The 27,982-nt window shown below is 34.9% G+C and overlaps 1 protein-coding gene across 1 annotated transcript in view; it reads right to left on the bottom strand.

The window, feature by feature from the left end:
* Positions 1-26,545, bottom strand: part of DOK5 (docking protein 5) — a 145,741-nt gene extending 119,196 nt beyond the window's left edge. The window contains exon 1 of the mRNA XM_003757680.2: positions 26,078-26,545. Within this exon, the coding sequence (XP_003757728.1) occupies positions 26,078-26,143 (66 nt within the window). The 5' untranslated portion in view covers positions 26,144-26,545. The remainder of the gene's footprint in view (positions 1-26,077) is intronic.
* Positions 26,546-27,982: the final 1,437 nt, after the last annotated feature.

Genomic DNA, 27,982 nt, shown 5'->3' with positions numbered 1-27,982 from the left:
CTCATGCCACTGTAGCATTAAATGGTTATTAAAGGAAAATAAAAGCCACCAGACTGTCACAGCCGGTTAAACTTCATAAATAATATGGATTATGAATCTCCAGGCTTCTGTATATCAATTCAGCAAGACTGATCTACCACTTCATGTTGTTTATTTAGTGTGCATAACATCAGCTATCTAATCTAAACACAGGCCCATCTCATTTTTATTCCTCATCTCAATTGGGTTAGACAATTGTGTGTGTTACAAAATGAGTTTAAAAAAAACAAAAACAAAACAAAAACTCTGGGATATTCTTCAGTTGTATATTTCTTACCATGTGCTTGGTGTCACCTGCTGAAACTTAAAGGAAAATTATTACTGAAAAATAACAATAGCAAACAGCTAGTAAAAAGCATAAACACTTCAATGTTGTAAACTGGCTTGTTCTATGTAGAAGTTAATACTATGTAGAAATCAATACAGTCTCAAAAATGCAGGTCAGCATAAGAAATAGAGTGGAGGTTGAATGGAATAGGTTAGTTACACAAGACACAATAATCAATGACTATAGAAATCTACTGTTTGATAAACTCGACTCCAACTTGTATGATAAGAACTCATTATTTGACAAAAATTGCTGGAAACACTGGAAAATAGTATGGCAGAAACTAGCCATAGACCAATATCTCATAGTCCATGCCAAAATAAGGTTGAAATGGATACATGATGTAGGAGTAAAGGGTGATATGATAAGCAAATTAGGAGAGCAAAGGACAGTTTCCTTTGGATAAAGGAAGAATTTATGATCAAAGGAGAATTAGAGAACTAGAAAACATTATGAAATACATAATGGATAATTTCTGTTATGTTAAGTTAAAAAAATTTTTGCAGAAACAAAACCAATGCAATCAAGATGGAAACAATTTTATAGCTAGTATTCTGATAAAGGCCTCATTTCTAAAATATATAAAAAACAAAATCAAATTTATAAAAATATAAATTCCCCAACTGATAAATGATTAAAGGACACAGAGAATTTTCAGATGAAGAAATTAATATAGTCACATAAAAAAATGCTCTAACTCTCTATTAGTTAGAGAAATTCAAATTAAAACCACTCCGAGGTACCACCTCATGCTTATCAGATTCGCTAAGATAATAGGAAAGGACAATGATAAATGTTGAAGGGAATGTGGAAAAACTGAAATATTAATGCATTATTGGTGGAGTTGTGAAACGATCCAACCATTCTGGAGAGCAATTTGGAACTATACTGAAAGAACTATCAGACTTTGATTCAGAAGTTCCACTACTGGATCGTATCCCCAAAAAATCACAAAAGAGGGAAAGGGACCCACATGTACAAAAATTTTTATAACAGTTCTCTTTGTGGTGGCAAAGAATTGGAAAATGAGTGGATGCCCATCAACTGAGAAGTGACTGAATAAGTTATAGTATATGAAAGTAATGGAATATTATTGTTCTATAAAAAATTATGAACAGGCTGATTTTAGAAAAGCCTGGAAATATTTACATGAAATGTTGCTGAGCAAAATAAGCAGAACCAGGAATACATTGTGCACAATAACAGCAAGACTGTGTGATAATCAATTATGAGAGACTTGGCTCTTCTCAGAAATTCAGTGATCCAAAGCAATTCCAATAAACTTTGGATGGAAAATGTCATCCGCATCCAGAGAAAGAATTATGGAAACTGAATGTAAATTGAAGCATACTTCAAATTTTTTCTTCTAATTTTTTGTTCTGATTTTTATCTCCCAACATGACTCATGTGGAAATGTTTTTAAAATGTACATGTATAACCTAAAAAATAAAAAGTTAAAAAAAAATGTAGGACAACAGCCTTTAACTTCTCCTAGTTTCTCACAACCCTCTGGACAATCAATCACCAAGCTCAGTATGTCCTTCCCTTATAATATGTCTTGCATCTATCACTTTCTTTTTTACTCCCATAGCCACTACTCTTTAAGTCCTTTATCATACTATAGCCTCTCTTCTACTCTCACATCTATCCTAGCCATCTATACATAATGCAAGCAAAAAGCATTTCCACCATGCCTGCTTGCCTAAAATGCCACCCAATCCACTTCTACCTCTACCTAGTATAGTTGCTTAGCATGTATAATCATGCATTTTTCATGTATTGATATATTCAGCCATCAAATATTATAAAGCAAAGGTTGTTGAGAACCTCTGGAGTCTATGAACTATAATATATATCATGAACTATATATATATATATAATATATATATATGATGCGCAATATAAACAGTTTTCTTTGTAATTCTGTATATTTTATCTTATGCACTTAAATATATTATTCTAAGTTATTCTTCTATTATTCTAAGAAGAATTATTCTGTTATTCTAAATCTCACCAGACTGCCATTTTTTCCCATTAATTCATTGTGTGATCTTGATCAAATCTCTTCCCTTTAGGAGCCTTGATTTCTTTCTTTGTCAAATGAGTAGACTAGACTATCTAATGATGTCAAAGGTTTCCTTCAGCTCTGATAGCCCATGATTTTATGTCCTATCTCAATCATACCTTTTCCTCCAGGATGAATACATCTCTGAACTCAGAGCATTTATTTCTGTGGCATTCATTTGGTGATTAAGTAGACTCTACTTGCTGCTATGTATCCTTCTGTTACTAGTTTCTTTCATTAGTGTATCACTGCCTATTCTTTCATTAGTATGTCACTATCAGGTTACTTTTTGGAATCCATCTAGTACTCAACTCTCGCCTGAGATTCCAAGAAGCTGTAGCATGTGCAGCGGTCACAACTTAATAAAATCAGCCCATAAAATGGGCTAAACTAGATGGAGGGTAAACAACAGGCTTCAGGTCCACCGATGAGTTGGAGGGATGTCTCCCCCAAACATGAGATTTCCCCTGACATAAGGAGAGGATGAGAACAAGTTGTTCCAACAACCAATGAAGGCATTGGAGAGTGCTTAAAGCATGATCAGATATCAAAGACACTGAGATCATCCACTATATCCTGGGTCATTGACAAGACATCTTAACAGAGAGTGGTAATGGGTACAATTTGGTTAAAGTTATAGAATAGAAGACTTAGACTTGAGGGAAGGAAACGCTTCCCAGAAGGGCTATTCAATAGTGCTTATTGGGGGAAGTGGAGAGCTTTTTTCTCACTGAAGATCTTTAAAGAGGCTGAATGACCAAAAGTTTTAAGTGCTGGTGGGAGAACTTGCAGGTTATTTACAAAGCCTCTGGAATTCTTTTCTGCTTTAGGATTCTGTGACAGATACTCAACCAGGATTTCATAATGACTAGTTGACTGAATAAGTAATGTCTGCCTTCTGGGTATAGTGACACCATTTTTTCAGGCCAGTGGAATAATTGGGAAACCAGAATAATGATGCAAGTACTCCATGGCCTGAAAAAATTAAAAAATAAAAAATTCTAATAATGTTTCAAGTTCATTCCCAAAATGAATAGTTAGGATCTACTCAATACTGAACTAATTTAACAAAAGGATTCATTTGTCAGTGCTCCAAAGTAATTGTGAAGAAAGGATTTTGTTCAACTTGGGCTCTAAAGACATGTTTATTGTTATTACAACTAGACTGCAAATTACATAAGAGAAACAAATCTTGTCTAAACTTTGTATCTCCCCCAGTGCCCAATGTAGTGTTCTAAATGTGGCAAGTCTTAATAGATGTTTGTTGAATGAATAAAAAAATGAAGTCTCATCACCATCATGGATTGCCATTAATAAAAAATGAGAAAAGCAAATAGGTGTGATGTGTAGAATGCTGGACTTAAAAACAGAGGACCAAGATTCAGGTATTGCTAGGTCTCATACTAATCATCAATTTAACTATAAGCAAATCACTTAACCTTTCTAAACCTCAGTTTCTTCATCTGTAAAATGGGAGATGCAACTCACTATCTACCTCACCAGATTTTTGGAGAAAAGAATTTGATAAAATAATAAAACACCAATTAAATATAAGTTATTAGTTCATATTAGGGTTTCATCTATCTAAAATAATGGATTAAAATTAAAATTTTATTTTAGATGGAGAAGGAGGAAAAATTGAGTAGAAATTAATAAAACAATTTTAGATATATGTAATATATCCACATGTGTAGACAAATATATTAGATATGGGATAGGGATGATCAGGTGAGTAGAACTAAAATGGTCACTCAATACCAAAAAAAAAAAAAGTATTCTACTTTTCAGGATAGAACAAAGAAAAATAAAATTAGAACTAAGACTGGTTCATTTAAACTATTTGATATACTAACAGTGAGCAGCACTGTCCTGCAGGACAAAGCTAACAACTATACACATATAAGTCAATGATTTTCTTAGCCTCTTGTGTAATTTCTAAAAGAGTTATAGACCTATCCAAGCTCTAAATTACTGAAGTCATAAAATACCATCCATCTTTTTATAACGGAAGCCAAAAACACACACTGAGGACTCTGTGTGTGTGATTAAAAACATAATCACTTAGCTTGTGATCCCAACCCAAGACCTATGGCAGCATAAGGACTATTATGAAGTAGAAATAGGGTCAATTTCACTTGTGGGACATTGCCATGATTCCATTAAAAAAAAAAAAAAAAAGAAGAATACTCATCTTAAAAAAGTCAGACTAGCTGAGACATACTTTCTGTTACACTTAGTTTCTATTAGACCAATGTTACCACTTCCTAAGTTGACTTTTCAAATACTGAATGAAAAGAGAGAGTTTCAAATATTGACTTGTTGAATGAATTATCAATCTGCAAACATTTATTAATCAACTACTAGGTGAATTCAAAGTACTTAAGGAGACAAAAAGTGTAAATGTTATCTTATGCTTCATTATAGCTTATATTTATTTGCATATTTCTTCTAGTCCCCATTAAAATGTAAGCTCCTGGAGATGAGAACTTTTGCACATTTGCATCTCTGATGGCATGGAGTCTAGTACAGTACAGACATCTAAGAAACATTTGTTGAATTGAATTTCTATAATATTTTAGTCTTTAATAGATCCTTACTCTTTAGCAGGAACCTCAGACTTTTGTCTCAGGGCATTAAAAACCAGAAACCAATAAGTTTCGTCCCTAAAGCAATTTTGAGGCCCTACATGGACCCACACTTAACACCATATACCAAGATAAGATCAAAATGGGTCCATGATTTAGACATAAAGAACGAGATTATAAACAAATTGGAGGAACATAGGATAGTTTATCTCTCAGACTTGTGGAGGAGGAAGAAATTTGTGACTAAAGACGAACTAGAGACCATTAATGATCACAAAATAGAAAATTTTGATTACATTAAATTAAAAAGCTTCTGTACAAACAAAACTAATGTAAACAAGATTAGAAGGGAAGCAACAAACTGGGAAAACATCTTCACAGTTAAAGGTTCTGATAAAGGCCTCATTTCCAAAATATATAGAGAACTGACTCTAATTTATAAGAAACCAAGCTATTCTCCAATTGATAAATGGTCAAAGGATATGAACAGACAATTTTCAGATGATGAAATTGAAATCATTACCACTCATATGAAAGAGTGTTCCAAATCATTATTAATCAGAGAAATGCAAATTAAGACAACTCTGAGATACCACTACACACCTGTCAGATTGGCTAAGATGACAGGAAAAAATAATGATGATTGTTGGAGGGGATGTGGGAAAACTGGGACACTGATACATTGTTGGTGGAGCTGTGAACGAATCCAACCATTCTGGAGAGCAATCTGGAATTATGCCCAAAAAGTTATCAAACTGTGCATACCCTTTGATCCAGCAGTGTTTCTACTGGGCTTATACCCCAAGGAGATACTAAAGAAGGGAAAGGGACCAGTATGTGCCAAAATGTTTGTGGCAGCCCTGTTTGTAGTGGCTAGAAGCTGGAAACTGAGTGGATGCCCATCAATTGGAGAATGGTTGGGTAAATTGTGGTATATGAATGTTATGGAATATTATTGTTCTGTAAGAAATGACCAGCAGGATGAATATAGAGAGGCTTGGAGAGAATTACATGAACTGAAGCTAAGTGAAATGAGCAGAACCAAGAGATAATTATATACTTCAGCAACGATACTGTATGAAGATGTAATCTGATGGAAGTGGATTTCTTTGAAAAAGAGACCTAATTCAGTTTCAACTGATCAATGATGGACAGAAGCAGCTACACCCAAAGAAAAAACACTGGGAAATGAATGTAAACTGTTTGCATTTTTGTTTTTCTTCCTGGGTTATTTTTACCTTCTGAATCCAAGTCTCCCTGTGCAACAAGAAAACTGTTTGGATCTGCATACATACATTGTATCAGGATATACTAGGACATATTCAACATATATAGGACTGCTTGCCATCTAGGGGAGGGAGTGGAGGGTGGGAGGGAAAAATCAGAACAGAAGTGAGTGCAAGGGATAATGTTGTAAAAAAAAAATTACCCTGGCATGGATTCTGTCAATAAAAAGTTACTATAATAATAAAATAAATTTAAAAAAAAAGAAATAAAATTTTGAGGCCCTACACTTAATACACTGGTAATGGCTGCTTTCTCTTGTAATCTTCTGTGCTTGGAAAGAAGCAAAGCAAGAGAAGATTGAGAAGGTACAAGAGGGCCTTTGTCCTGTCCTCTGTGTGACCATATCACACTCTTCCTCTATACCCATCCCCTCCTCCAAACCCATAATATTGGTCTAAACTCTGTGGCCTCTGAAATTGTTTTTGCTCTAAGGGAAATGAAAGAATTCTTCAAGCCATTCTCCAATTAATAAATGGTCAAAGGATATGAACAGACAATTTTCAGATGAAGAAATTAAAACCATTTCTAGTCATATGAAAAAATGCTCTAAATCACTATTGTTCAGAGAAATGCAAATTAAGACAACTCTGAAGTACCACTACACACCTCTCAGATTGGCTAAGATGACAGGAAAGGAAAGATAACAACGAGATTGGAAAAGATGTGGGAAAACTGGAACACTGGTGCATTATTGGTGGAATTGTGAACACATCCAAGCATTCTGGAGAGCAATTTGGAACTATGCCCAAAGGACTATCAAACTGTGCAGACCCTTTGATCCATCAGTATCTCTACTAAATCTGCATCTCAAATAGATCATAAAGGAGAGAAAAGGACTGACATGTGCAAAAATGTTTGTGGCAGCCCTTTTTGTAGTGGAAAGAAACTGGAAACTGAATGGATGCCCATCAATTGGAGAATGGCTGAATAAACTGTGGTATATGAATATTATGGAATATTACTGTTTTGTAAGAAATGACCAGCAAGGTGATTTCAGAAAGGCCTGGAGAGACTTACATGAACTGATGCTGAGTGAAATGAGAAGAACCAGGAGATCAATTACATGGCAACAGCAAGATTATACAAATTTCAATTCTGATGGATGTGGCTTTTCTCAACAATGAGATGATTCAGGCTAGTTCCAAGGGTCTTGTGATGAATAGAGCCATCTAAACCCAGAAAGAGGACTGTAGGAATTGAGTGTGGATCACAATATAGCATGTTCTTTCTTTTTGTTGTTAGCTTGCATTTTGTTTTCTTTATCATTTTTTTTCTTTTTGATATGATTTTTCTGGTGCAGCATGATAATTGTTGAAATATGTATACATATATTGGATTTAACATATATTTTAACATGTTTAACATTTAATATGGATTACTTGCCATCTAAGGGAGGGGGTAGGGAAAAGGGAGGGAAAATTTTGAAACACAAGGTTTTTCAAGGATCAATATTGAAAAATGCATATGTTTTGAAAAGAAAAGGATCTAATATTTTTTTTAACAGAAATAAAATAATTCTTCATTATGGCTCCAGTCTTTATGTTCATGAAACCTGTAGTCTAGGGAAAAAAATAAGATATAAATACAAATAATGCATGAGTATTTATGAAAAATATAGCCAAGAGTCACCAAAAAAAAAAAAGTTCCATATGAGGTATGAGTAAAAAATTGGTTATCAATCGGAGGGATCAGGGAGCACAGCATCTGAATTGGACTTTAAAGAACAAATTTAAAGCTAAGAGGAAAGAAAATATTACAGGTATCTGATATAGTATAGTCAAAGGCAAAGGAATAAGAAAACAAAGAACATGTTCAAGAAGCAGAATAATGACAAGCTCTGGAGTTTTAGACTACATAGTGCTGAGCAAGGTCTCTTAAGGGTAGGAGGAAAGAGTGGCTCCATGTTGTGGGTGATCAGTATAAGGAAGGAGCTTGATGTGAACTATTTATAGAACTTACAGCCTTAATTCTTCACTCTCTTTTACAGATACCAGACTCGGTTTCTAGTTTTTACTGGCTGTTGTACTTAACATATGAGCACATGTGGCCATTTTTTTTTTCTTTACTGTCAATGGGACTGTTACTGTTCCCTTGATGGGCCTAATATGATCCATAAAAAGGTTAATTTAATCTGTTGAAGTAAAGTTGAAAGAGAAGAAGAGAGGTTGTTGTCATTCTGAGTTATAATACTCTTTAAACAAATTTAATAATTGTCATTAAAGAAAATTATTTTATTACAATCATTATCATGTCATATAATGTTTCTGACAAAACCTCAAGAATTAAAACAAGACATGGATAATTCCACTGCTTCACTACTACTCAGAAGAGATTTCAGACAAGAAAATCAGGCAATGTTAGGATAAATGTAGGTGTTTATTCATAGTCAAATCTCTTGACAAAAGAAATTGTACATGCATTTCTATCATAAAGAGAATAGGTTTCCATTTTGCAATGGGAATTGTTGCATTAAAACTAGAAGACCTTGCCCCTAAGTCCTGTTCCTTGTTATTATTCCCTGCTGCTAAATACCATAAGCCAATCATATTTGCCTCTTGAAGAAAAAGGTATAGAAAAGTCACATTTAAAAAAAATTTTCATATAAAAGACAAATACTTTTGATGATTTATTAAAGGAAAATTTATATTGCAACAGCCTTCTTTAAATTCTTGCTATCTTTTATGATGCTTTTGAAATGTATCTAATGGATAAAAAGCTGATTTAAATTCAGGTATTCAGAATGACATTATTTAAAATCTGGGGTCTTCTGTTTTGGGTAGTATATCCTTTAAATTCCAACTCATGGAGCCTACATGTAAAGCACCCCACTCCTTAGTTTTCTTAAATAGGATCCCCCAATTTTTTAGCCTTTGTAGTCATCTTCAGCCAACATTTTTTAAGTTACTGGTATTAGTAACCGCCAAAAAAATTATAATTCTTATGAAATTTTGTTGAAAGATATCCTCGGCAAGTCACCTAAGCTCTAAACTTTAAAACTTTTTGATATTTAGAATGAACATCAAAAAAGATAATATATATAAACTGCTTTGCAACCTTAAAGACACATGGGGCAAGGTTATTATTATTGTTATTGTTTCATCTCTGGGAACCTGATTAAGAGTGTCATAGAGCAAAAGAATTAGGTACCAAAGATCCAGGTCTAAATCCTGACCCTGATACACATAGACAATATGACCTTGTACATGCTGTGGGGGTCACTTTCCTAATCTAAAAAAAAACAGAAAATAAAGTTTCACTTTATATGGCACATTAACATCTGAAAAGAACTTTACATATGCAATTTATGGATATGAATTAACTCACTGGATTATTAAGAGGCAAAATATGATAAGGAGGTAAAGTGCTAAATCAGTTCTAATTAGAGTAATCATTATCATTGCAAGACAATACAATATAGTAAACAATGTAGAAGTCAGAAGTCAGAAATTGATATTTATTAGTCATGTGGTCTTAGGCAAAGCACTTAAATCTATCAGACACTGACTTCTCATCTGTAAAATGGTACTATAATATTTGTGCTGTTTCACAAGATTATTATTATGAAATTATTTTCAAATGTCAAAGCTAGCTTAAATGATTTCACTTTGAAAACTGTTCTCCTATCAGTTGATCATAAAAGTGTTCTACTTTCTAGGAAGTTATTTCCTAACTGTAAAAGTTAATGTCAGCTTTAGTGCTGAATCCTCAACGCTTGCCTTTTTCATCTTCAAGCAACAAAATATCCCAATTTTGGTATCCTGGAATTCTGGATCTCAAAAGGTATCATAATGATTGCCCTGATAGGTGATGTTTCTGTTTCCCATTTTTCCTGATGCAAAATAGTATTTATGTGATTGGATCACTTGGAGAAGTTTTACAGAAGTTGACTACCCAAATCAATCAGTTTAATCTCATAAAGCTTTGACCAAATAGTAACCTCCAACCACAGAAGTAGATTTTGTTTCACAACCAAATGTCAAAGAATAATAGGATCATATAATTAGAGATGGAAAGAGCTTTATGATCATTTATTTTAGCCCATTCATTTTACAGATGAGAAAAGAAAGAGTGATAGAGATGTCATTGTTTGTTCTCCATTCTGGAAGAGGACCATGACATCAGAAAGGGGATGCCATGATGTGTAAGTGAGTTGGATTTAAATGAGGAAGGGCTGTGTAAGATCCCTAACTCACTTTCCCCTCCAGAGCCATCTGGGTCTGATGGTCAGATAGAGATCAGGATGACTATAGATAGTCCTGGGTACAGTGAGAGACCTCGACATTTTTAAGCTAAGATCTTCCACAGGTCTCAGATTCACTGAGGTTGCGCTTTGAGACAAAGAATCTTTCACCTAGTCAAAAAAGAAAAAAAAAATCTGAACAAATAAATAAATAAATCTAGAAGTGGAAGACCCTCAGGTTTTCTGGCCAAAGCAGAAATAAATTCTATTTACAGACCTATTTACATAGGTCTGGTGCCTATGGATAGCCAATGAGAATCAGATTGGTTTTCCATCAGTGACTCATTGTGGGGTGTTCAGTTCTATGCATCATAAAATGCAAAAGTTGCATGAATAATTTAAAAGGACCCCTTAACTTCTAATAGTCTGATTCTAATAAAAAGAGAACTGGATTTTAAATCAGAAAACCTGAGTTTAAATCTTAAATGTACTCTTATCTTACTTTAAAGCTTTGTGCATGCTCATTCATCCCACTGAGCTTGGAAATAAATACATAAGAACTATTAAAGAGTTAATTCAAGGAAAACTCTTTGTAAACGCTGAAGTGCTAAAAATATAGAAGCTGTCATTATTATTACTCCCTCTCTATAGCTGACCCATTTTCCTTCTTCGAGTTCCAAAACTCAGCAGGCCTTGATTTAGGTGCTCCTTTTCCCAAAATATAAATAAAAGTTGTCATTCATTTAATATTTAATTTAATAAGCATTTGTGGAGGATGTACTACATGCCCAGCAATACTATAGGCATTGAGGGATACATTGACAAAAACAAAACAACAATAACAACAAAAACTATTCTTTATTTCCTTCTGTTGAGGCAAAACAAAATGTACAAGAAAATTAAATACAAAAAATATATTTTTAAATAGTAGCAAAGGACCTTCTGGAGAGAGAATACTAACAACTAGAGGAATCAAGATGAGCATTTTGTAGGAAGGAGCAAATAATCTAAAGCTTAAAGAAATCCAGGAATTCTATGAGGTCAAAGTAAAGAGGGAATTTATTCTGACACTGAAGATGGTATCAATGAAAAAGCATGGAGATGAGGGATCCAATTTTGTATACAAGGAACAGCAAGTTGGGAGGTTTTTGAAGAGAAGAATACATGAAGGAGAGCAATATATACTTCCTGCTTTCCAGGAAGGATTTAACTAAGTATTGACACTAGTCAACCTTAGTTGACTCTTATGAATGAGCCTGAAAAGATAGGCTACATATAGGAAGTAAAGGATCTTAACGTCTAAGCAGAAAAATTTCTATCTTATTCTAGAGGTAAGAGGGAACCTCTGAAGCTTCTTAATCATGGGACTGAGTTGGTAAGTGCTGGATTTTAGAAATATCAATTTGGCAGACAGGTAAAAAGTGGAGAAGGGAGAAATTTTGAGACTATAAGAATTAGAGGGTTACTGCAATAATCCAAGTGAGAGGAGAAGAGATCTTACATCAGGGCATTTTTAACTTAGAGTTCCTGCACTTAAAAAAATTTTTTGACAACTTTTTAAGCATAATTAATTTCCTTTATGATCCTGTGTAACATATTTTATGAATTTTTAATCATTATTCTGAGAAAGGATTCATAAACTCTGTCAGATTGAAAAAAAATGACAAAAAATTTAAAAATGAATGCCTTGCCTAAAAGGATTATTGTCTAAGTAACACAAGTAGAGAGAAGGGAAGAGATGCAAGATATTTTGTGAAGAGAGACTCTACAAGATTTGACAGTTGATTTGAAATAGGGGTGAAATAAAAGAAGTATCATCATAGCTTAATCATGGATCCATTGGAATATTTAAAAGTAAATGTTTGTTCCCTAGAAAATTAAAAACTTTTTATCCACTCTAATATTCTCTTTTCTGTATCTATTTTTTCAGCTTTGATAGTGATTGTCCCCAGTCACTATCAAACTTGAAAAACGATGTTTAAAAATTTACATGACAAAATCAAAAGAAGGATCTCAACTTCCTTGTTTCATATGTTCTTTATCCTATGTTCATTGCACTAAGTAATTCCCCTTTTTGGAATGCATATCTTCAACTCCAGGGTAAATTCATCTCAAACATAAAATCCACCAAGTGATGAGAAAAAATTGGAGCAGCCATCATCTTACTAGCTATCATTCCACCACATGGGTCATTTTCAACCTCAAAAGTATTCAACTTGTCCCATTTCAAAAAAATATGTTTTAAACCTGAGTCCATATAAAAATACCTAATCTATTCTAATGGAACCTCTTTCCTGTGTCTTTCTGTGTCACTAAAGTGGTTTTAGTTTTAGACTATCATTTCAGTACAATAAAGAATCTTTCACTCCTATGGGCAAATCATCAATCTAGTTAAGAGGTTGTCCAGAAGCCCGGGGAATAGTTCTTCCTTTTAAATCTTTAATCAATCCAGAAACATCTGGCAGGCAGCATCTCTTCTGCTACTCTATTTATTACACAAATGTTTCTAAGAAAGAAATAATAGCCAAATGAAATCAATGGTTATAAAGAGAATTGCATTGTCTTTTCTTGTGGAGTGACTTATTTGGTAGCCAAAAGCTCTGCACTGAATTAAAACAAAATCAGATTCACAGATGAATGCATTTTCTCTTCCTCTGGCTACAAACAAGCTATAAGCAGGATTTGTTTTTATGAGATTGGTTGGTGTAAGCAGGTGCCTGGGAAAGAAGTTGTAATTATGTCTTTCAAGCCAAGAGAGTTAAAGTAATACCCGTAAATCCTGTCCACTATTTAATTATTGTCTATTCAAAAGCCAAATATGGTTGGCTCATGATATTTTGCCACAAATATTCCATGAAATTCAAATAAAATGAACCAGCTAAGGAAGCACTTGCCTATGGTGTAAAATATTTTGTGGAAGAGAGCCAGCTGCTTCAAAATTTAATAAAATAAATCCTCCACTAAAGTCTTCCTCTGAGACTTGAAGAAGACCCTAAGTTCTAGAGACATCACAGAGCAATGGATAGAGAATCAAATAGAAATAATCAGGAAGACTACAATGTAAATCCCATCCCAGATACTTATCAGCTGAATAATCCTGGGCAAATCTCTTGGAGTTTGAATGGGATTTTTGAAGTCCATCTAAGTCCAAGTTTCTCATTTTATAGATGAGGAACAGAGGCCTAGAGAAATTAGATGATTTGTCTAGGATCATACAAATTAGTAAATGGTAGAGCAGGGACTAAACTCCAGGCCTCCAAATTCAGCACATTTCCCTCTATCCCAAGCTGGTTTCTGTCTCATTCTTAAGTTTTTGTTTTTGTTTTTGTTTTTTTCCTTCATTTGTAAAATGGGTGCAAAGACATCAGTAGTATTGAATTTACAGAGCTATTGTAAGGATTAAGACAGTCTTTGCAAAGTGTTTTACTAGCCTAAAAACATAGTATAACCTGAGAGAAATTATTCATTTTCTATTATATTAATAATCCATTATTAAATTAGCATCTGGGATTTTTATTTCCTCATTTAGGGCTCTAACCCCATAGAAAGTCAGTCAGTCTCTGAAGGACATGGCTAATTCATGAAATGCCCCTAATCTTCAAGGAACTAACTCTTCTATTTTCTATCCAGACTCCACCTAACTAGGAGAACTTACTTCTGTTTAGAATATAAACAGAATTCAGTCTAAGTAAATTCTAGATCTGAAGAAATAAGCCCCTGCCCTTGTAAGTCTGCATTAGAATTTTGGACAACCCAGCTCATAAAAGAGAAAAGCAACTAGAATGACCTGTATAGAGATGTAGTTCCCTGTACAGATTGCTAGAATAGCTGAATCCCATAATTAAGGCATATTCTCAGCAAGAGAAACTGAAGATTTCTAGCTGATTTTCACTTGTCAGGGGCATCCTCTTTTCCTAAAGTATATCAAGACTTTCAGTTTTTCCATGGTTTTGTCTTTGGTTTTCCAAGAGAAACTCTGATCATCAATTTATTATTAGCTAATCTAATTAATTTAATTACTCCCAAACTCTGTCAGCATCTTTTATTTGTCATAAACCATTATTGTTGTTGTCATTGATTATTACAGGCTATTTGGCTATCAGAGCACTAATTCTGGTGGGTTCTATTAAGTTGGGAAGGCTTTGAGCACCAGCACCAAAACAGATAAAACCTATTGTCCAAAGAATATCCTTAAAAAGTTTGAAGAGACCTTCACATATAAGTTTTGGCCATACTACATCATGAAGATTGTCTCCTGATTTATAAGGCCCAGGAATTATTATGTTATGTTGTTCCATCAGGCTGGATTATCAATCAAAAAGACCTGGATTTGAATCTTGTTTCTGACATTTCTTAAACATATGATTATTTGCAAAACATTTAATCCCTCCAAACCTCAATGTACTCATCTATAAAATAAAGATAAACGTTTCCAAAGTGTCCATCTTAAAGAGTTTTTGTTATCAATCAGACCACAGAATCACAGAACTGAGAGTTTGAAAGGATATTTGAAGAAATCTAATCCAATCCTTCTGTCACTTTGCAGATGAGAAACTGAATGCCAGAAAAGGTTACATAGATAACAAATAGCAGATAGGATTTTGACTCCAAATCTAAAATGTTTTCTATTGTTCTATGGTGCCAGTAATATTATGTATAAAGTGTTGTTGTTCCTACCAGTGGCATCATGGACCCTTTAAGCAAAAGAAAAACAAAACATTAAAGTTTCATTTAATGAGTTAGTTCCCTGAATTCATCCATCCTGCCCCCACAAGTGGTATTTTCCCTTTCCTACTTTCCTTTTCATCTCCTTTTTATGTATTGTCTCCTCCCATTAGAACCCAAGTTCCTCCAAATCAAAAATTGTCTTTTTTTTTTGGCTTGTATTTGGGTCCACATCATTTAGCACAATGCCTGGCACATAGTAAGTGCTTAATACATATTTGTTAACTTGCTAGCTACATTTTTAAAAGAAAGGAAAAAAATAAGCAGAATAATCTGATAGGAAACAAAATCAAAATTCATACACTACACAAAGGGAGAAGACTTTGATAAGGCTAAGGCTATTATCTTTATTGGATTCCACTTAAAAGCCCTGTCCAGTGGAAGTTTCTGGACTAACCTTTCGCCAATGAATTCTGAAATTCAAATACAGTGGCAATAATCCCAGAGGGAAAGGTTAAACATTCCCAATAACAGAATCTTTAAAAAATCTGAAGCCTGCTGGGTTGTTTCAGGAGAATAGTGAGGCAGTTTTGACAGCTGGTTAAGAAAAGGGAATTTCCATTTCCAGAATATCTGCTTAACAATGGAGTCAAAGACAAAGCATCTATGAATTGGAGACTGGTACCTTTAAAAGACACACACACAAATCCAACTTTTATTCCAGGTTGCCCTTTTTCTTTTTTCTTTTTCTTTTTCTGCTAGGGGCACACAACTCCACCTTTTCTATGATTATGTCTTTCTGTGTTAAAAGCAAACAGAAAAACCATCATAGTTTATTAGGAGACTGGCTTAAGACTCAAGGGCATTTAGATTTGGAATGTCTCATTGATATTTCCTGCCTACTCTGGAATCTAATGTGTTAGCAAAGAAGACAATTTCAGATTTGATGTAGTAACTAAGATTCCTTCTGGCTTTAATGATCTATATCTGAGAAGAACCTTAGAAAATGGGATGTCAGAATTGGAAAGGACCTTTAAAGGTTTGGTCCAACTTCTCATTTCACAGAGGAAACTGAGACATACTTGTATAATTCTTCATATATTCCAAAATGCTTTAACAACTAGTTTATTTTTCAAAGCAATATTCTGTTAAATGTTAGTGGAGAAGATATCAACTCCCATTTTTTTAAAGTTAACTGAAATGAAAAAATTATGACCGTCAATACCTAGAATTCTGGCCAACTAATTCACAGTGCAAAGTTGAGTTGCTTATTTTTAAATGAATTTGCAACATTTCAAATAAGTAATTCAAGAAAATATAGAATATTTCTTTGCATTTACAAACATAAATAATTAGATATCTATATTCATATGTCCTCCCACTATGATTTCATCAATATAGAGTTTCCAGTTAGGAACAACTAATGATTTTGGAAGTTTTTTGTTTTTTTCTCTTATTAGATACAAAAGAAATAATATAAAGTTGATCAAACTAATGATAACAAATGATTCAGACAGATTCACTAACCTATTTAATATATTCTCATTTAGCATATGGCTCAACTCATCTTCTACATGAAAATACTTTATAATATTTCCCAAGGTGATTTTTAAAGAAGATTAATCATCTTAAATGTGTTTCTAAATCTTAAATGGCAAGCCTTTCTCTTTAGTTTTATAAAGAAAATATAATTCCATGAGCCACAAGAATCCAATTGAAAATGACCATGGCTGATGGTTCCTATCTTAGTGAATACAGTCAAGAAAGCATCAGTCCAAGCATTAACCTTAAACTACTGCTGAAATTACAAATTATGCATTCCCATGCCAGCAGTTCTCTGAAGAAAGTCTCTGGTATCCTATCCATTGAAAACAGAATGAATGATTGTCTACCTCACAATTCAGCAGCACATTTTTCACTTTGACTTTCAATTTGTCTCCTTAAGTTTGAAAAGAGTCAAATCCCCCATTCAACCACTTCAAAACATCCAACAAATGATAGATTCAAGTAAATTAAAGCCCTTTCTTTTTCTTTTTTTGGTCAAGATAATGGGGAAAGAAAAGTTATTTTAACTCTTTAGATCACTCTTTAAACCTGAGTTAATCTATTTGAATGCAGAAGTGTGATCACCTTAAAACAATTATGTGGATTGGATTAGATCTGTCAGTAAGTAATACCCCATATACAAAACCAGTTCATTTGTGAAAGTCAAACAATTAAAAAAATTATTTCATAGGATCTAATCTAATTATAATAAGCTTCAAATGTTTTGTTTTTGTTTTTTAATTCATTTTACCTTTTAAGGCAGTATTGTGAGGTACTGAAAAGTACTTTGAAAAATAATGGTATTTATACAAAATGTCCCAAAATTCTTGATGCATTTTTAAACTTGAATCATTTAAAACTACACTGAGACTCTGGGGACACTCTGAATTTAAAACTGTCAGTGAGTTAATAAAATTGTTTTATTAACTGACAACTTTTTCAGAGCTCAATAAAATTTTATTTTAACCTTAGTTAAGCCATTTGAAAATCAGCTAATTCATCTTACTAATAAGATCATTGAGCTGATAGCTGATAAGAAGGTCTTTAGTTCAAGACCCTCATTTTATGCCTATGGAAATGCCATAGAGAGGTGACTACCCAGAGGTCATGATGAGAAGAAGTAGGAAAGCTGGGACTAAAACACAAGTCTAACTCCAAATCTTGAGCACTGCCTACCATACACCACCTCTTGGTGTATTAGTATGAGGGACTGAGAGCCTGAAGTCTGAAGGAAATGTGCCATTTTAGGGTGTCATAAAAACACAAGGCAATAAAACTCAAAATAGAAGAGTTTAAATAGAAACAGATGCAAATGCTACGGATCACACTTCATCTCAACATTATTAACTTTCTTTTAAAGCACCAGGTTGGGGAGGTGAGTGCAGAAAACACCTCTATCGAATATGCAGGCCTGGGAATTGTTTTTAACTATTAAATTGTAAGATTTCTTTGTGTTTGACAGTTTAATTTTAATTAATTCATAGTTTATACCATGATCAAAATGGTATTATACTATATATATACACATACATATATAGATATAGATATATAGATAAAGTGCTGGACTTAAAGTCAGGAGACAACTTTCTGAGTTCAAATCTGGCCTCAGACACTTACCAGCAGTATAACCCTGGTAAAGTCACTTAACCCTGTTTGCCTCAGTTTCTTGAGCTGATAAGCCAAGCACTTTTTGCCAAGAAAATCCCAAATGCATTATAAAGAGTCAGATGTGACTGAAAAATGGCTAAACACCTAACATATACGTTCAGGGCCATTAAATATAACTAGATATGATTCAGCTTTCTCCCCTCCCCCAAACTTTGAACTTAGAGAATTTAAAAGACTTTAAGCATTTTATCCTATTTATATTATAAAATTATAAGAATTAGAACTGGAAGGAACTAAACAGAAAAATCCAATCCAATATCCTGACGACAGAATAAGAAACTGGAGTTTGGAGAGGTTATTAGTGAGTTGGACAACTATCTCCTTATACTGCATATCTGCTCTTTATTTCCATAAATTTTACTTTTCTACTACAGTTCTCCTTCATGGAGGTGAGGCAGTGCTTATAGAAGTAAGCACAATTAGATCTCCCCATCTAGCAAATCTCTGAGTATGGGCCTATTAATTACGAGAAGGCTATGAGGAGACCCTGAAAGCTTCCTCCAGTGCTTCCTTCCTACAAAATGATGAAATCACCAATGTTCCAAAGTACCAAAGCAGGTTGGACAGGGCTTTAGCTTGGTTTTAAGAAATTCAAATTCTTCAATAAAATTGCAATTCTGGGGACCAGGAAAAAAAAATGAAGAAAACAGGATACGGAGAGAGATGGATTTTTCCCTGGAAGAAAGTGACCTAGGTTCAAGTCATAGCCTTGATATTTTCAAGCTGTGTGACAATGAACAAGTTACTTGGTCCCTTGGAGGTGCAGTTTTCTCATTTGTAACATGAGGATAATCATATTTATATTTCTATACTTGCAAGGCAAGTAAAAATACTTTATAAACTATAAAGATTATGGAGAGATAAATGACAGATAAAGATATATATGCATGCATATGTGTTTATAAATATTTATTGACTATGTACATATATGTTTGTGTGTACATATATATATGTATATACATATATAAATGACAGTGAGTGTGTCTGACTCGTCATGATCCCATTTAAATTTTTTTTGGCAAAAATGCCGATTTGCCATTTCCTTTTCCAGGTCATGTTACTGGTAAGGAAACTGAGGCAAACAGAAGTAAGTGACTTGCCCAGAGTCACAACTAATGAGGGTCTGAGGACATATTAGAAAGATGTCTTCCTCACTCCAAGCCCTGCACTCCATGCACTATGGTGCCACCTAGTGGCCCAGTTCACCCCATAAATCACAAAATAATTAATTAGTTAATTAATTAATTGACAGTAGTGTCAATAGAAAATCAGTCTTAGGGTCCGGAAGACCTGAGTTCAACGTCAGTCTTTTGTACAAACTCACCATTTGACCTGAAGTGACTAGGACCCAGGCTGTTTGAATCATGGTATATACACTTTTCTTTCTACCATATCAAGTTATCTAATTTGGGTTTTCTATTGAATATGGCCTTTGAGATGATCACCTGCATTAGCAGAGTGTGGTTCCTCTCTAATAATAACAATACTAACATTTATGCAGCATTTATTATGTGTTAGTTACTGTGCCAAGGACTTTATAATTATTATCTTATTTGATCCTCACAACAAATTCTATTAATAATTCCATTTTACAGATAAGGAAACTGAGGCAGAAGTGAATTGACTGGTCTGGAGTCACACAGCTAGGAAGTGTCTGAAGCCAAGTTTGAACTCAGAAATTCATGAATCCAGGCTCCTATTCTAACTGTTGGCAGAAAGGAAAGACTCTGAAAGGTTTCTCTTCCAATGAACCTGCAGGTAGTCTTTTAAAAAAAAACTATCAGAATATGAATACTTTGCATTTGTAGAGAAGATAAGCCTTTTGAAGGCATAAGTGGCTTCATTTATGTTTTTGTATTCCTGATATCTAGCACAGTTCTGTGCTCCTAGTAAGCATTATCAATGTTTAATAAATGTTTATTATATTAATTTGACTGAAATGTTTTTAAATGTATGACAGTATTGAAGACATGTATAATGTGAAATGAATGTGTGGCAATTATGAAATGAGGATGAGGAAGCCCGACCAGTCTACGTTAGTAATCCTCAGATTAGAAAAGAAAAAGGGTTCCAGAAAATCCTTTATGGGAAACTGATCAATTGAGAAAATAATCTTCCCAAGAAAGAGGTCTTATAATCAGTGTGTTTCATCCCAAATGTATTAAAATAATAATTTATTTCAGATTGATTATCTTGTATGAACTTTACAACAAAATTAAGAAATAAGAAAGGGGAGGTTATATTTATCCCATATTACTGATGTAGAGACCAAGGTTTGAATGACTAATTTAAAAAAATTGGCAAAGTGGCAGAGCCAACCTGCAATCCAGGGATTCTGATTCAAGGATCTTTTCCCACTTCACTACCTTTGTCTTGTTCTTACTCAAAAGATAAAGAAATGCTTTGTCAGAAATCAAATGAAAGTCTTCATAATGATTTAAGTATTGTCTTTACAAAGGTACCTAATTCAGATCAAATACTTTGGGGAAGAGGAGTCAAGATTTATACACAATCACTTTTAAAATCCAAACAGCTAATCTTTTAAACAACTCATCTGATGCTTCATTACAATATGGAGATAATCCTGAGTTCTCAAAGGCTAAGCTAAGGAAAGCAAGCTGGAAAAGCTTCAAAAATGGGCTTAAAAGCATAATGACCTCTGATATCAGGCTGGTTAAATATGAAGAGGCTCTTCCTCAAAAGCATGTTGGCCACTGTGATACTGATGATATTTTATATCCAAAACAATTCATAAAGACCATTCACTAAGATCTGAAAGAATTAAAATATAAAAATATCTATGGAAGGAGTATGTAACAGATGAAAACAAGTCTTTAAAGGTTTGAAAAACAGGCAATTTTCAAATGATCTCATTCAATATTAGTGCCTTCCCTCTGATGGTTATGTCCAATCCTTTATCTATCTTATTGATACATAGTTGTTTTTATGCTGTCTCCTCATTAGACTGTGAACTTCCTAAGAGTAGGGACTTTGGGGGAAGGAGTGATGCTTTCTTTGTGCAATGCCCAGCACATACTAAGGACTCAATAAATGCTTGTTGGCTGTCTGATTTAAATATCTACTATAATGAAGTAGAATCAGATAGGAGTAAGTTTTGAAGTGTTCCAATAACATCATTTCTGGAGTCTTTAATCTCGACTGAATCCAACCTTAGACTTGCTTTTTTAATAATGCCAATGCTAACAAAATGTATTCCCAAATTGTATACCTATCTTTAGAGAAACAATAATGGAAAAAGGAAGAAAGGAAGGGAAGGGGAGGGGAGGGAAGGGGAGGGGAGGGGAGGGGAGGGGAAGGGAGGAGAACTTCTTCCATACTATAAAATATCACAGCCTTTCTTAGTACAGTAAATCAACTTGTAAGATTTTGGTGTCATGATCCTCTGAGAATGAAGAACAAACATCAAGGTCACCTGAACAGGAGATGGCTCTCAAATCACAAAAGTGCAACGAGAGCTGAGCCAATAAACAAGCTCAAATTTGCACAAGTAACATACAGTTACTTGTAGATACAGCTCATTCTACTAGGTATCCTTTTAGCTTGCACCAAAGGACCTTAGAGGATATTTAATAAACTTCTCCTTTCTCTAAAATCATGTTTCATTCAAAGTAGAATGCAAGTTCCTTGTAGGCAGGGACTGTTTATTTTTGTTTTCATATTCCTAGCACCTGACATGGTGGTGCACATTGTTGAATTCAATTGAAATACATAACCTTGCATCTAATTGACTCAAAATTGTTGCATTCTCTTTTCTGAACTAAGCTGTGATTATTTGATCACTGTTTGCTAAGCACTTAATTGGGTACTGAGGGATAAATTTCATTTAGCAGGTAGATAAAACATAAAGATAGATAACTATAATACATATTACATGATAAGTGCGTTGTTGTTCTTCAGGCCTTTAAGTATGTCTGACTCTTTGTGACCCCATGAACCACAGCACACCAATATTGTCTATGGGGTTTTCTTAGCAAAGATATCAGAATGCTTTGTCATTTCTTTATCTGGTGACTAAAGGAATATAAAACAAAGTATTAGGTAAGGACCCAAGGAAGATCTATACTATCAGTGGTAGTACTATCCCCAATACTTAAAAAGAGAAAGCAAAATACGGGAAAAGCAAATGACATCCCAAGTTACACAATAAATCAGCATCCCAATTTTCTATTCCAAACTATCCTTTAGTATTGATAGCTATAAAATTTTAAGAATCAAAAATAAGTGTGGTGTTTGGGGTAGATCCTCTTTAGAGGATTTATTTTGGGGAGAAATAGAATTTAATGTAATAGATGAAAATTGTATAGCATGAAAAAATATGGAAGGACTGAAATCTGCACTAGCGAAGGGCATACCACATACTGATGAAATCATGTCTCTTGGCAAACTAATATTAGAATTCCATTAGACTATGGTTAGCTTTGCTAGATGCCAATATGTCTGCCTGCTGCTTCAAGACAATTGCTCCCTTCCTAAAATCAATCTAATCATCTTCAAATATATGATGCACCCTGCCCTAATGTGATAAATCTGAATAACAAAGAGGTAAAAGCTGAGGTTGGCTCTTAACATGGAATATAAGATGTCCATGAATAGATTCTATAAATTTGGCTGGGAAAAACTGCTTTTCCTAATTGAAATATGGCATGTTTTTCGATTATAAATGAAGACAATAAAAATTATTTAGGAAAGGAGTCTATAGGCTTTAACATATTGCCAATGAGGTCCATGACGAAAAAAAAAAAGTTAAGAATCTCTGTTTGAGAATAATAACAACAATCATGGATGACATTTTGATTACATTTTATAAAAGCTGGTAATAGCTACCCTCTATTGCTTAAGTTAGACCAGAATAATGTCTAAACCTAAACCTGACTAGATAAATTACTTTTGATGTTTATTTGTAAACAATGGATTAGAAATGTATATAAATCCACAAACCAAAAACTATCTGCTCTCCTGAATACGCTTTAAAGTTACTTATCTGTTCCTGTTCTTCTTTCCTAATCCACTAGGAGTTCAATTTATGCTGTGATGAAACTGCTACATAATTTGATGTAGACACAAAAGCACTGAGCAAGGACATAGAGGATCTAGTCCTTGACTCTGCCACTAACTAAATGTATGACCTTGAGCAAGTCACTTTTGTCTATTTTTATTTGCAAAGTTTCTTTCAGCTACAAACATTATATGTCCTTGATTCCAAGCTCCATGCCTCCTACATTTTCTGATATCCTTTTTAATTGTATTGCTAGAATCTTTCATTAGTGTTGCTAAAATTTTAAAAGCAAATTTTAAGTAAAATGCATATATTAACAAGTATTATAGGATTTATTCTATTATCTTCCCCTCAATAACCAACAGCATTCAAAAAGTATTCTGAAAGTCATATAATTTAAAGCATAATTAAAAAGAGTAAACCCAGACTGACAAAGTATTTTTAATATATCATAATATGTGCAATTAATGCAATGTACTAGGAGTTGCATGGATTTCTTTTACTTTTATTTCAAATCTTTTCCAAGAGTCAGATCTATAAAATTTCAATTGCCATAATATAGAAAAATATTCTCCATATCATAAACTGTAAGGTTATAGTAAACAATCTTTTCAATAAATTATCATGTGTCACAAATGAACAAAAACGTATTCTTATGAATGATTCAGGTTTTATGCATTAATGGTACATGTAATATTACTATTTGAATGGTCCCTAAATATTGAATGATAATTTTTTCCAAAATCCAGATATTACAGTCAACAATGGAGCAATGAAATTAGTAGACTTTTTTCCCCTTGCTCTAAACATTTGGTGTGGTACAGAAGCAATAGGTTATAATGCTTTTTAGTATTAATCAATAGCCAAGATTAAAAAAAAAAAAAAAAAGGCCTAATCTTAATCTCTTCACACTTAGTCTGCTTAACTTCAGGGGCACATAATTATAGGAACAAAGGTATAAGACTGTTCTAGACTAGAATAGTAATAATGTCATGCCACTTAATTTACCAGAGTTTATTCTTCCCTATCCCACCCCACCAGGACTTTCTCCTTCCCTTTCATTCATTCATCCAATATTTACCATTTTGCCAAGAAACTTGAAACAAGGTAATCAGCAATAAAAATAATACAGAAAGAAAGAAAGAGAGAGAGAAAGAGAGAGAAAGAGAAAAAGAAAGAAAGAAAGAAAGAAAGAAAGAAAGAAAGAAAGAAAGAAAGAAAGAAAGAAAGAAAGAAAGAAAGAAAGAAAGAAAGAAAAGAAAAGAAAAGAATTTAGAGAAAGGATCTACAGAATGAAAGGCATTGGTACTCAAATTTATAGATTGTATCACAATCTTCCCTCTCTTAGAACACCATCAAATTGCACACATGAATTATTCACTGAAAGGTAATTTAAGCTTTCTTTTCTCAAGATTTCTCTGGATGGTACACTACTTTTGGGATCATCTTCTCAACCCAGAATCCACCCAATTCGGTCCTCTATCCTTCCAAAAATGTTCCAGAAAAACAGCAGGGGGGGGGGGGTGAGGGAGTGGTGGGGTGGAATTTGATCCATTATGCCAGTCAATAAATGGTCAACAGTCATTTATTAAGTGCCTTCTATATGCTAAGGATTGTACCAGGCATTGGGGACACAAGGAAAAGGGGCAGGGGGACAATCCCTGTGTTCAAGGAGCCCATAGTCTGTCAGAATCCTTCTCTGCACGAAAATTGTTTCACAATAACTCAAACCTTGAATGAGAAGGAAAAACGAGTTAACTCATTAAACTCCAGCACCTGACCATGTTTAAATAAGCAGACAGAAACTCTGTTTGAGGGGATAGATCCAAAGATGTACTAAACTAGGCTAGATCTCTCCATTCCCAAACTATTTCACTCTTAGGGTTCAATGATCTTCCTCTATTGGGCTTCAAAGAAGCATTCCAACAATGGACATTCACCATTTAACTAAAGGTACTTTAACCTGTTCATTGCCTAAATTGACCCCATTCTGCCCCTTCCTCTTCTCTTTCTACCAATACTTGGTGAAGAACTGGGCATGCTCAGGGAGAGGTTATCAAATGGGGACTTTTGCCAGCCAAAGCCCCTTACCTCGTAGTTTGTGCCTTCCCAACCACCCCCATTCATCACTCACTATCCTTTCCCCAATTTGCAAAAGTTCTTGGCTGCAAGCGAAAAGAAGGGGTGCGGATGGGGTTAAGGGAGCCCTTTTACTGAATGCTCACAAATTCCGACCTAAGGGACTTCATTCAGAGAGAACTAATGAATCACAATCTCACGGGACTAAAAGGTGAGAGGCTCTTATCATTTGTCTACACAGAATCCTAAGGGATCTGGGGTTCCTTTGGAAGGCAGGCTCCTATTATCAAACATCAATCTGCCAAAAGAAGAATAAGAGAGAAGGGGCAGAGAGGTCAGAGAAAGAAGCAGGAAAAAAAAAAAAAAAAGCAAGGAGAGATAAGAGGCAAAGAAGAGGGAGACGTAGCCTAGACATACAGACATACCCATGGTGAGCACAGAAGAAACCAAGATATATTATTTCCAGAAATATATCGAGTCAAAGAAATTGGCACAAAATCCTCAAACAATTTTCCCCACCCCCGCCCCGAGTTTCTCTAAGGCTATTTTCAATACTCCAGAGAGACTGCAATACAATATAAAATAAAATAGCTAAGGGAAAGAAATTGTCAATACTTACACCTAAGCGTCTGCTCCTAATCTTCACATAGCCTTGTTTCACTATGTCATTAAAATTGGAAGCCATCCTAGACTGTGGCTCCCTTTCTCCACACACCCTGACCCGAAAGTCCTTCTGGGGGTGGGAGCTGCCCAGGGTGAAAGGGGGAGAAAATTAAAAAAAAATTTTTTTTTTTTTAAAAAGGAAGGAAGAAAGTTCAAGGTTGGGAAGAAGCTCGTGTGCTGCGGCTGCCTGGCTGGCTGGCCGCGCTCTGTCAGCAGCCCCACATCACTTTCATAATCCTCCTGACCCAGAAACTCCGAGACAGCGGCGGCGGCGGCGGCGACGGCGGCGGCGGACTTTAATCCACTTTGAGAGAGCAGAGCGAGAAGAGGCTGGAGCGCAAGGAATCAGCTGACGCAGCCACCGCTGTCTGAGCAGTGACTGGTGGGGGCTCCAGTGCCCGGCTCTTCTCCAGGGTGGGGAAAAGAGGAGGAGGAGGAGGAGAACAAGGGGGAGGAAAGACTAGGAGAGGAGGAGGCGGTGCTTCCCTCTGTGCTAGGCACCCACTCGCACACACGCGCGCGTATACACACACGCGTACACTCACGCAGGCACATATTCACCGGAGCAAACCCTCCTGGCTCTCCTCTCCCTCCTGGCTCTCTCATCTGCTCCCCATCCTCCTCCCTGTAATTCCCCCCAAAGACTGAGAATCTGCCCCAGCCAATCCCCATTCCCCTACCTCGTTGCTAACCGCTTCCCGCTCCGGTAATTTATTTTAGGATTCAAGGAAATCTAGTGTGATGACTTTAATATAGGAAACTTCCAGTAAGAAAACTCCCTCTATCTAGGGAGATCAGCACTTGCTCTGCAATTTATAGTCTTAAAAGAGTTGCGGTGAAGGTAAAATAAACTGCGGAGGGTCGCGTAGTCAATATGTGTCAGAGATGGGACTGGAATCCAGGACTTTGTGATTCCAAGGCAAGGTCTGCATCCACTATGATAAGTATTCCTCTCCCATACAGCACAGACTGAGATTACATTAGAGAAAGACTACCAGCTCAGACCTGTGGTCTTAAGGAATGGTCTGAGTCACTGAAAGTTTAAGTAACTTAGCATCACAAACCTTATTACTAGACACAGGGCTTAAACCCAGGTCTTCTAGATTCCAAATCGTCTTCCAAGCCGCTATGTAACCCTGCCTCTCATCTAAAAATACACACAGCTAAATATAAGGATAGAGAAAACAAGAGTGTAGTGGAAAGAGAACGTAAATAGACTTCAAAAATTTAAATTCTAGCAATGATTTCATCTCTTCTGATTTCCTGGGAGACCTTGGACAAGCCATTTGGCTTTCCTTGGGTCTCACTCCATACCTCTGGAAAACGAGAAGGTTAGACTAGAGCAGAGGTTTCCAACCTGGAGCATGTGTACCCCTAAGGAGTATTAGAATGTTGGCTTACAGGGAATGTTTTGATTTGGCTTTTTAAAATTTATTTCCAGTCAATGAAGTTACAAAATTCTACTTAAAGTGATTTTTACAGTCTAGGACTCTGGAGAGTGCTTAAAAGGGAATGTGATTAATCTCTTTATTTTATCTCATGTATGCATGGCAAATTGTAGAATTTAGCTTCTTTAATTTTGAACAGGGGAAACAGGAAGGGCAATTGAAAACCCCTGGGTTTGGAGATAGAAAAAGATTAGGGAATACAGGGGTAGATCTTTAAGGCTGGGAATTATTTGGTTCTATATTTGCTATGATCTGAATCCATCTTGGCAGTGTAATAATGATGCAATAAATATTGAATTTGACATTGTTGGATCTAAGCTTTGCCATTTTACTATGTGTAACTTGGGTCAGTTCACAATCCTCTTCTGTAAAATGAGAGACTTGAACTACATGGTCTCTAAGGTCCTTTTCTG

Source organism: Sarcophilus harrisii, chromosome 2 (genome assembly GCF_902635505.1).
Source record: "Sarcophilus harrisii chromosome 2, mSarHar1.11, whole genome shotgun sequence".
NCBI lineage: Eukaryota > Metazoa > Chordata > Mammalia > Dasyuromorphia > Dasyuridae > Sarcophilus > Sarcophilus harrisii.
This window is presented reverse-complemented; position numbering and strand designations above follow the sequence as displayed.